At 46.6% G+C, this 11170-nt stretch overlaps 1 protein-coding gene across 2 annotated transcripts in view; it reads left to right on the top strand.

Moving 5' to 3' along the window:
• Positions 1–508: 508 nt before the first annotated feature.
• RFC4 (replication factor C subunit 4) overlaps positions 509–11170 on the top strand; it is a 22916-nt gene continuing 12254 nt past the window's right edge. Inside the window, exons 1-3 of one of the 2 annotated variants that reach the window (XM_062211309.1) lie at positions 509–594; positions 2624–2774; positions 7186–7264. In XM_062211309.1, the coding sequence (XP_062067293.1) occupies positions 2644–2774; positions 7186–7264 (210 nt within the window). In that variant the 5' untranslated portion in view covers positions 509–594; positions 2624–2643. Of the gene's footprint in view, positions 595–903; positions 1092–2623; positions 2775–7185; positions 7265–11170 lie in introns of those variants that run through there. The other variant, XM_062211301.1, reaches the window with a different exon arrangement.

Here is an 11170-nt window from a genome sequence, read left to right as displayed (position 1 = left end):
GAGAGGCAAAGGCAGAGAGAGAGAGAGAGAGGTCTTCCATCTGATGGTTCACTCCCCAGATGGCCGTAATGGCCAGAGCAGCTCCTATCCGAAGCCAGGAGCCAGGAGCTTCTTCCGTGTCTCCCACGCGGGTGCAGGGGCCCAAGCACTTGGGCCATCTTCTACTGCTTTCCCAGGCCACGGCAGAGCGCTGGATCGGAAGTGGAGTAGCCAGGTCTCGAGCCAATACCCATATGGGATGCTGGCACTGCAGGCAGAGGCTCTACCAGCCACGCCAGAGCATCAGCCCCAAGCGTTAGGGTTAATACGACTAAAGAACAAGCCAGAGCTGAACCAAGTATGCAGGGAAGATAAAGGGGATGACCAAGTCCACAACAGCTGACACTGCTAGAGGTGAGCCCCGTGTCCTCAAGAGGGCGAGGAAGGGCCTTAAAGCACACAGGAAGTACGGGGACCAGCAGGGTGCCCTCTGCTGGCCAAAGATCGAGCCCACTCTCCCCGCCCCAGGTCCTCCGGGGCGAAGCCGGTTGCAACTGGGTGGCCACAGTAACGCCCGTGAGACGCCGCCGGGCGACAACTGAAGTTCACAGTGACGTAAGCGTCCGGCACGCCGGACCTCACTACAGTGGGTTTCCGAAACCGCCGGGCTGCCGAGGCTCGTCACGCACGCCGCCGGTGTCCAAGCACCTGGTCACCGACCCCATTCCGTCGGGGACGGTCGTGCTCGGGTGCCTCGCCCTACAGTCTCGAGTGGGAGCAGAGCCCAAGGCCAGGGTCACGACTCTCCAGTGCACGCATCTCTAACACCCCGCACGTGTCCTCCCACCGCACGCCCGGAAACCAGGGCCTCCGCGGGCGGCGCGCGCCCTGGCCGGAAGTGACGCGTTTCGTGCCCGCGGATTCCCGCGCTGCTCTGGGCGGCAGTTCCGTGGCGGGAACCGAGGCTGCTCTGGGCACGGCGGTGGCTGGACGTCTCCTGGGCTCGTTACTCTCGGATTGCGGGACGGAGCTGAGCCATCGCGAGCGTCTCCTCTCCCGCTCCCGGATACCCCAGGATCGAGCCGGCGGCTGAGAGGCCCAGGCTGCGCCAGGTACCGGCACTGGGAAGCTGCCTTCGCCCTCCCCACGCCTGCCGTCGGTGCCTCAGGGCGGTCGGCCGCGTCCGTCGCGGCTCCCGGCGGGCCACCGCCTCATCCCGCGCCCGCAGCCCTGGGGAAGCGGGACTCCCCGCCGCCTCGCCCAGGGCGCCCTGCTGCGGGCCGTGCTCTGTGTAGCAGCCCGCGGCGAGGATGCCATAGCCCAGCAAGGTTAGAAAGCTGGGCTGCTCGCGGGTCTGAGCACTGTGTTTGGTTTTACGAGTATTTACCCATCTGCCACGCCCCGAACTACGTGTTTGCCCACCGTCTTTTATTTAATTTAACTTGCCTTATGTAGTAAGCCTTGGCTTTATTTGCAGGAAGGGAAACAGACTCATGGATGCCCTATTCATTCACCAAATATTAGGAACCAGGCGCTATTGTAGGCACTGGGATGGAACTGCAGTGAAATTAGAATTGCTAATGCAATAGCTAATGCTAGGGGTTTTCAGGCAAGTTAATTTTTGTTTGTTTGTTTGTAAAGATTTATTTGAAAGTCAAAGTTAACACACACACATAGAGAGAGGGAGAGGGAGAGGTCTTCCTTCCGCTGGGTCACTCCCCAATTGGCTGCAACGGCCGGTGCTTGTGCAAATCTGAAGCCAGCAGCCAGGAGCTTCTTCCGGATTTCCCACACGGGTGCTGGAGCCCAAGGACTTGGGCCATCTGCTGCTGCTTTCCCAGGCCATAGCAGAGAGCTGGATGGGAAGAGGAGCAGCCGGGTCTCGAACTGGCACCTATATGGGATGCCGGCGCTTCAGGCCAGGGCATTAACCTGCTGCACCACAGCGCCTTGTTTTTTTTTTTTTTTTTTTTTATCCCTAAAACAGCCTGAAAGAATGTTTACCTACATGTTAGTGGTAGTTAACCTGGGTGGGATGAATTTTTTAAACTTCCCTCACTTTCTACTTTGATTTGCTTTGATTTCTTCAAATTCAGCTGTTTCCATTTTAGCTCCACCCTCCCTTCCCCCACAAGAAAGTCTCCGAAGGCAAGCGTTGGCTCAGCCAGTGAACCGAATGGGCCTTGAATGGGGCTGTCACACACACAGAAATGCCTTCACATCCGTGGCCCAAGCACTCCTAAGGGCTGGGTTCATTTCAGGGTTTGAGCTATAGTGGGACCCAGGACTGAAATGGAAGAGAACGTAGAAGCTCAATACAGTTTGACTGTTAGTGATGCCATGTTTAATTTGCTTAAAATTCTTACAAGTTTTTCTTGCAACTTGACTTTGTAAATTTTGCTGACTTACAAGTGGGCTTTATTCTCTCACTGCTTCACTGTAAATAGAGTCTAAGTTCCTTAAGGACTTTGCCCTGCTGTGTGTCCCTGTAGTCCACAGGACAATGCATTCAGAGCATCGGGAGGTCTGGGGCTGCTGTCCTTTGGTAAGTGGTTCTTGACTGCCTTTGTGCAGGATGGTTGTGCATTTAGGCTGCGCTTTCTTACAATGTTTCAGAAACGTTTTTTCTTCTTCTACCTTGCAGCTGGTCAGAGTGAAGTAGCCATGCAGGCGTTTCTCAAAGGCACATCTGCCGGTACTAAGCCACCACCGACCAAGGATCGAGGAGTAGCTGCTAATGCAGGCGGCAGTGCAGAGACCAAGAAAGCCAAACCTGTTCCATGGGTGGAGAAATAGTAAGAGTCCTTACGTTTCTGTTGAAATGACTAATACGTTGCCTCTCTACCCAGTTCTCATCACTCAGTTTTTACTTTGCTTTATTTAAATGTTGTCCTTGAAAATCACCCAGTTAGTGTAAGTCAGAGGGTCTTGGAACTCACAGGTACTTGGGAGAGCTGTAGTTTAATTCCTTTGTTTTACAGATGAACTAAGATCTTTTTATTTTTATTTTTTTATTTTTTGACAGGCAGAGTGGACAGTGAGAGAGAGAGACAGAGAGAAAGGTCTTCCTTTTGCCGTTGGTTCACCCTCCAATGGCCGCCGCGGCCAGCGCACCGCGCTGATCCGATGGCAGGAGCCAGGTGCTTCTCCTGGTTTCCCATGGGGTGCAGGGCCCAAGCACTTGGGCCATCTTCCACTGCACTCCCTGGCCACAGCAGAGAGCTGGCCTGGAAGAGGAGCAACCGGGACAGAATCCAGTGCCCCAACCGGGACTAGAACCTGGTGTGCCGGCGCCGCTAGGCGGAGAATTAGCCTGTTGAGCCACGGCGCCGGCTGAACTAAGATCTTTTCTACAAATAAGATCTACCATTTTAGGAGTGGGATCAGAAGTGAAGAAATCAAAGTTTCTGTAACCTGGCTGTAAGTCTTGGTCAGGGATTGTCCTTAAATCCAAATAATCTAGTCCCCTTTGCAGTACTAATAGGTGGGGATTGTTGAGTTTTACTTTTATTTTTGGCAGGAACACTTGACGTGGTGTTTAAATTAGTATCAGCTAAGTGATTTTATGGCAAGTAATTGTATCCACTGGATGTAGCCTCAGTTATTCCAAGGGTTTGCAGATAACTTGGCCAAATAAAGTATTCATGTTTTGCTTGGCGCCAGTGGTGCTTATAAATTTTAAATTAAAAAAATTATGCAGAATATCAGACTTAGAAGACAGAGAACAGGAAAGGAAACAGGCAAACCAAAGAAAAGAAGAAGAAATTAGAAATCTAAAAAATATTGTCGGGAATCTACAGGATACTATTAAAAAACCCAACATTCGGGTTCTAGGAGTTCCTGAAGGCATGGAGAGGGAGAAAGGATTAGAAGGCATTTTCAGTGAGATACTAGCAGAAAATTTCCCAGGTTTGGAGAAGGACAGAGGCATCTTAGTACAGGAAGCTTATAGAACCCCTAATAAACATGACCAAAAGAGATCCTCACCACGACATGTTGTAATCAAACTCACCACAGTGAAACATAAAGAAAAGATCCTAAAAGGTGCAAGAGAGAAACGTCAGATCACTCTTAGAGGATCTCCAATTAGACTCACAGCAGACTTCTCATCAGAAACCCTACAAGCTAGAAGGGAATGGCAAGACATAGCCCAGGTACTAAGAGAGAAAAACTGCCAGCCCAGAATACTATATCCTGCAAAGCTCTCATTTGTGAATGAAGGTGAAATTAAGACTTTTCATAGCAAACAGAAACTGAAAGAATTTGTTGCCACTCATCCTGCCCTGCAAAAGATGCTTAAAGATGTCTTACACACAGAAACACAGAAACATGGTCACCAATATGAAAGAAGGTAAAGGAAGGAAACCTCACAGCAAAAGATCACAGGAAGCTCAATTTCTCTTTGACATAGAATTAAACTCTGATGCTCTGTTAAAGCAATGTGTTAAAGTAATCTATTATGTTCTCTTGATGTCTGTTAAATTCTAATTGTTCAAAAAAAAACCTCCCTTTCAGACCAAAGGGAAAGAAAGTTTTAAAGTGAGAATATAATTTTCCTCATGGGCATTGTCTACCTTAGAAAAACTATTACAGAACATGCCTGTGACTATAGACTTGTAGTTCAGGCCACCGAAGATTAGAGATGGGACACGGGCACTCCCTTGACTTGCATCCTCTGGTCTGCTTTAACACAAACCAGGAGGAAAAGCAAGCTAGGCATCAGAAGCAATGGGTGGCAGGCCTATTAATGGCTGATCTGTACAGTGATCTGCCCTCAAGGAGACCCAACAGGCCAGTCTACTGCAGTGGCTTTCAATGTGGTAAGCCTGGGCTTCAGCAGAAGTCAGCTTGTGAAGAGCCCTGGCAGCTCTGCCAAGAGTTGGATCACTGGAAGTGGACCTGCCCTGGAGTCGAAGGATGCCCAGGTCAGAGCCACAGATCTTATTGGCTCTAAGCTGAAAAGCCCTTCACTCAGCCCAACTTCCAAAGTGACCACTGCAGCTGAGGGTGTGGTCAAGTAGGGTCAGCAACATTGCAGGCAGAACTGTAAATTTCTTGTTGGAGATGCCACCTGCCTTTGCCTGGCCAGCTCTCCTCCCAGGCCAGCCAAGTAATGAAAGTCAACAGAGTGCCTTCCCCTAGGAGGTTCACACCTCCCTTAGGATATACCCCATGTGAAGAGATAGATAGGTCTGGGCCTCTGAATTTACAAGGCCTAAAGCCCACCAGATTATTATCAAGCCCCTTCTATCAGGTTCTATTTGCCTCTCAATCAGAAAACCTAATTGTAGCTTAGACAGCACCTTTCTTAGCTCCTCTAATAATGACTCTGTCCTTTGTTCTAGGCCCTGTCTAGTGCACTTGGGCCTCATTCCTTTGTAATTATAACCTCTACTCTACCACCAATGGCTCTACTCCCAACCTGTGTGTACTGATGGTCCTCTTCCCCACTTAATGCTGTATAATTGTTCAAACCTGGTAAATGCCACTCTTAGGATCATTGGTTACTATCCTCACTCTGTCTTTTATGACCTTGTCTAAATATGATCAGAGTCGGCAAACTTGGAAGGCTTCCATAGCCTTGGCAACTCATGACGACAGCCTAGGATGGTTACTGGCGCCATAAACTAGAGTGTCAATTTGTTGGGTCAACAGCAGGAGCCACTGTGCACTTGCTCCTCATGTGGGATCTCTGTCCTTAATGTGCTGTACATTGTGATTTAATGCTATAACTAGTACTCAAACAGTATGTTTCACTTTGTGTTTCTATGTGGGTGCAAACTGTTGAAATCTTTATACTAAATTGATCTTCTGTATATAAAGAGAATTGAAAATGAATCTTGATGCAAATGGAAGGGGAGAGGGAGCGGGAGGGGGGAGGGTTGCGGGTGGGAGGGAAGTTATGGGGGGGGGAAGCCATTGTAATCCATGAGCTGTACACTGGAAATTTATATTCATTAAATAAAAGTTAAAAAAAAAATAAAAAAAAAATTATGCAGGGAGTTGGGAAATGGAGTTTTTTTTTTTTTTTTTTTTTTTTTTTTTTTGTCTTCTCAGGAGATCAGGATCACTAGGTGTTGCTCATTTGGGAAAAGCCAGGTGTCCTCAGTGTGTCACAGTCCAGCTGTCTTCTTACGCCTTACATGCTGCCCTCCTCACTTATTATCTGCCTAATCCCTGCAGCTAGATTTGAATATGAGACCCTGCTTTATAACACACACAGGATTCCCTAGAAGATATCACTGGACATAACTCCTGCCTCATGAATCCAATTAATTGGAAGAATATGGACCAAAGAAAGTTTGATTAAGCTGAAAGCTTAATTTTAGTGCTGAGAGTATAACTTTGGTCTAACTTCTCCTAAAATCATTAATGACATAAGATGAAAATTATATATTATTAAATTCATATTGGTTAAACTTGTTGTTAGCTCTCCATAAAGTAAGTAGGCCTTCTTTTAAGTTGGTATTAGCACAATAACAACATATTATGCATACATATTTAATATTAAAATAATTCCCTATCCTTTGGTTATTAAGTTTTTCCTTTTCAGCTTAAGTTTATTCTTAATTGTGTCAGAATATAATATCACTTTCTCAGCAAGTGTTCACTTTATTTAACCAGTTAGCATTTGAAATATAATCCTTTTGCTTAATTTTTTTAAGCATAACAGATACAGGCAACACAGATAGGAAGTGGAAAATTATTTTATTTCTTATTTTTTTAAAGATTTATTTATTTGAAAGTCAGAGTTACACAGAGAGAGGGGATGCAGAGAGAGAGAGAGAGGTCTTCCACCTGATGGTTCACTCCCCAATTGGCCGCAATGGCCAGAGTTGCGCAAATCCGAAGCCAGGAGCTAGGAGTTTCTTCTGGGTCTCCCACACGGACGCAGGGCCCCAAGGACTTGGGCCATCTTGTACTGCTTTCCTAAGCCATAGCAGAGTCCTGGAGTAGCCAGGTCTCGAACTGGCGCCCATATAGGATGCCAGCGCATTAACCCGCTGCGCCACAGCGCCAGACCCTATTTTATTTCAATATATATTTGCTTAACGTAAATATGAATGCGGTTCCCACCTACTTAAAATTGTGAAAAGTTCTCATTTCATTACCAATATATAAGAATTATCATTGATATTTTAGCAGAAGGGACACTGAGACTTCTCTAGCCGTTGTATATGCTAAATAACCTCTCTCTCTCCCCAGCCGCCCGAAATGTGTGGATGAAGTTGCTTTCCAGGAAGAAGTGGTTTCCGTGCTGAAGAAGTCTTTAGAAGGAGCTGATGTGAGTAGCAGATGGTGTTTGGCATCACTGAGAAATTTAAGATGCAATTTTTTCACCCTCTTCCTTCTTTGTACCCTCTTGCCTCCAATAAATACCATGTTGTAAGGTCTTTTCTGACTATTCCTACATTGGTGATTAGTTCAACAAATTCTAAGCTTCCTATTCAGTCCTGTGTGGCATCGTTATACAGTGTTCAAGTAAAGACCACTGAATAAGATAGACTAGATCCTTCCCTTTCCGCCTTTTTTTTTTTTTTTAAGATTTATTTATTTTTATTTGGAAGACAGAGTTACAGAGAAGGAGAGGGAGAGGCAGAGAGAGAGAGAATCTCCCATCTACTGGTTCACTTCTCAAATGGCTACAATGGCTGGATCTGGGCCAGTCTAAAGCCAGGAGCCAGAAGCTTGTTCTGGGTCCACCACGTGGGTGCAGGGGCCCAAGGACTAGGGACATCTTCTGCTTCCCCAGGCCATAGCAGAGAGCTGGATCGGAAGTGGAGCAGCTGGGACTAGAACTGGCGCCCATATGTGATGCTGGCACTGCAGGCAGTGGCTTTACCTGCTATGCCACAGCACCAGCCCCACATCTTGGATTTCAGATTTCAGATTAGAGATGCTCATCTGCTGGCTCACTCCCTAACAACCAGACCAAGGCCAGGCTGAAGCCAGAATCCTGGAACTCCAACTGAGTTTCCCTCATGGGTAGCAGGTGTCCAAGCACTTGTGCTATGATATGTTGCCTCCCAGGATGCATTAGCAGGAAGCTGGATCGGAAGTGGAGTAGCTGGAACTGGAACCAACACTCCAGTATCAGATAGGAGTGTCCCAAGCGACAGCTTAACCTATTGTACCATAACACCTGCCCCCTTATCCTGTTTTAAGTAATTTCAATTATATGTGATATTTACCTAGATGAATCATTACAACATTGAGTTGTTCACAAATCAAAATAATAGTATAACCTTAAAAACCAGGAAGTCTAGAATATTTTTAAAATAATGAATCTTACAGCTTATATCTTTTTTTTTTTTTTTTTTTTTTTTTTTTTTTTTTTTTGAGACAGGCAGAGTGGATAGTGTGAGAGAGAGACAGAGAGAAAGGTCTTCCTTTTTGCCGTTGGTTCACCCTCCAATGGCCGCCACGGCCAGCTGATCCAAAGCCAGGAGCCAGGTGCTTCTCCTGGTCTCCCATGCGGGTGCAGGGCCCAAGGACTTGGGCCATCCTCCACTGCCTTCCCAGGCCATAGCAGAGAGCTGGCCTGGAAGAGGGGCAACCGGGATAGAATCCGGTGCCCCGACTGGGACTAGAACCCGGTGTGCCAGCGCCGCAAGGCGGAGGATTAGCCTGTTGAGCCACGGTGCCGCCTACAGCTTATATCTTAAACCTTAGGTTACTAATGTTAGTAGTCTCCTAATTAACATTTATCTTTGTTTTGGTTTATTCATTTATTTGGCAAATAACTAATATTCTGAGAATACAGATGCAAATAGAACAAATAAGGCTCCTGGCTGGGGCCGACACCATGGCTCACTTGGTTAATCCTCTGCCTGCGGCACCGGCATCCCATATGAGCGCCAGGTTGTAGTCCCAGTTGCTCCTCTTCCAGTCCAGCTCTCTGCTGAGGCCCGGGAGGGCAGTGGAGGATGGCCCAAGTGCTTGGGCACCTGGCTTCTGGCTTCGGATTGGCATAGCTCCGGCCGTGGCGGCCATTTGGGGGGTGAACCAATGGAAGGAAGACCTTTCTCTGTGTCTCTCTCACTGTCTATCTGTCAAAACAAACAAACAAAAAAACAAATAAGGCTCCTGGCCTTTTTAAGTTTATTATGTAGTGAGGTAGACATTTTACAATTAAGTCAGCTATTCAATAGCAATAAGTAGATGCTAAATGCAACAAGTACAGCAAAGACAGATACGAGTATAGGAGAGAAGGTCCACTTTACATTGGATGGTCAGAGAAGGCTGATGACTTGTAGTGCATTAGGAGTTTTGGGATATGTGTGTATATGTAATGAGACAGAAGTTTGTGTATGTATAGTCACAAGAAAGAAGGGGGTTAGCTTCTAGGTTGAGGAAAGAACATATGCAGAAGCCAGGAAGTACTTAGTTGTTGGAGGCCACTGTAAGCTGGAGTCTAGAAGGTGAAGGAGGTAGTGGGCAGATCACGGAAGTATTCTTGGTTTTAAAAAGTTTATTCAGGGGCCGGTGCTGTGGCATAGCAGGTTAAGCCACTGCCTGTGGCACTTGCATCCCTTTGGGTACTGGTTCATGTCCTGGCTGCTCCTCTTTCAGTCCAGCTCTCTGCTTATGGCCTGGGAAAGCAGCAGAAGATGGTCCAAGATTTCAGGCTCCTGCACCCATGTGGGAGACCTGGAAGAAGCTCCTGCTTCAGATCAGCCCAGATCCAGCTTTTTGCAGCCATTTAGAAAGTGAACCAGCAGATGGAAGACCTCTCTCTCTGTAACTCTGCCTCTCAAATAAGTAAATAAATCTTTTTTAAAAAATGTATTTGAAAGAGAGACACAGACCTTCTATCTACTGGTTCACTCCCCAAATGCCTACAATGGCCAGGGGTGGACCAGTCCAAAGCAAGGAACCCAGAACTCAATTTGGGTCTCCGACGTGGGTGGCAGAGACCCAAGTCCTTCAGCCAGCACCTGCTGCCTTCCAGGGTGTGTATTAACAGGAGGGTGAAGTCTGAAGCAGAGCTGGTACTTGAACCCAAGCAGTCCAGTATGGGGTGCAGGCATCTTAACTACTGAACAAACACCCACCTCCATGAAGTCCTTAAAGGCCATGGTAAGCAATATAGATTTGATTGTTTTTTTTTGCTTTTCTTAGTGGAATGTGAAACCAATAAATAGTCTTAAATAGCAACAGAGTGGTATCAGACTTGGGAGAAGAACGAACAGAAGAAGGTAGATGATTAAAGAGGAGCAAGTACACTCATTGGTTAGTTTCCTATGTACAATAATTTCCCTCTATGAAAAAACATTTGAAGAGTGTAGTTTCATAGAATTTGGAGCTTAAGGGATTGATGCTGTGGCACAGTGGGTTAAATTGCCACTTGCAATGCTAGCATCTCCTATCGGAATGCTCTGATTGTGATACAGCCACCTGCTAATGCACCTGGGAAAGTGGTGAATGAAGACCCAGTACTAGGGTCCCTGCCATCCATGTAGCAGACCCAGATGGAGTTCCAGGCTCCTGGTTTCAGCCCGGCTCAGCCCTGGCTGTTGCAGCCATTTGGAGAGTGAACCAGCAGACAGTCTGTTCTCTCATGCTGCCTTTCAGATAAATAAATCTTAAAATTTAGAGTTCATTAGTACATTTATTAATCTTCTCTACATATCAATTGCCTCCTTGATGGGAGCCAAGTTGGCTAGTTTTAAGATATAAAAGAATATACTTGCTTAATTTTTTCAAGAATCAATTTTAAGAGCATACGCCACATGTAAGACATAGGAGAGTGCTTCGTATATCTTATCCTTTCTGCTTCTGTTGAATTCTCCGTGGTACTTGCAAGTATCCTTACAGAGCACATAATCATGATGTGGAACTAGGCCTGGTGTTTGATACAAAGGTACTTCAAAAACTTTTTGGAAAATAAAAGGTAAGTGTATTTTATTTTTAAATTTTATTTAGCTTTAAAGATGTATTTATTTATTTGAATGAATTAGGGCTTCCATCCTCTGATTCATTCCCCTAGATGGCTGCAGCAAAGCCAGGCACTTCATCCTGGTCTCCCAAGTGAGTGACCAGGACCCAAACACTTGGGCCATCTTCTGCTATTTCTCCCAGGCCTTTAGCGGGGAGCTGGGTCAGAAATGGAGCAGCCAGGGGGCTGGCGCTATGGCATAGTGGGTAAAGCTGCTGTCTGCGGTGCTGCCTGCCTGCTCCTCTTCCGATC

The sequence above is a fragment of the Lepus europaeus genome, chromosome 2 (genome assembly GCF_033115175.1).
Source record: "Lepus europaeus isolate LE1 chromosome 2, mLepTim1.pri, whole genome shotgun sequence".
NCBI lineage: Eukaryota > Metazoa > Chordata > Mammalia > Lagomorpha > Leporidae > Lepus > Lepus europaeus.
The sequence above is the reverse complement of the archived record's forward strand: the minus strand, read 5'-3'. Positions and strand labels throughout refer to the sequence as shown.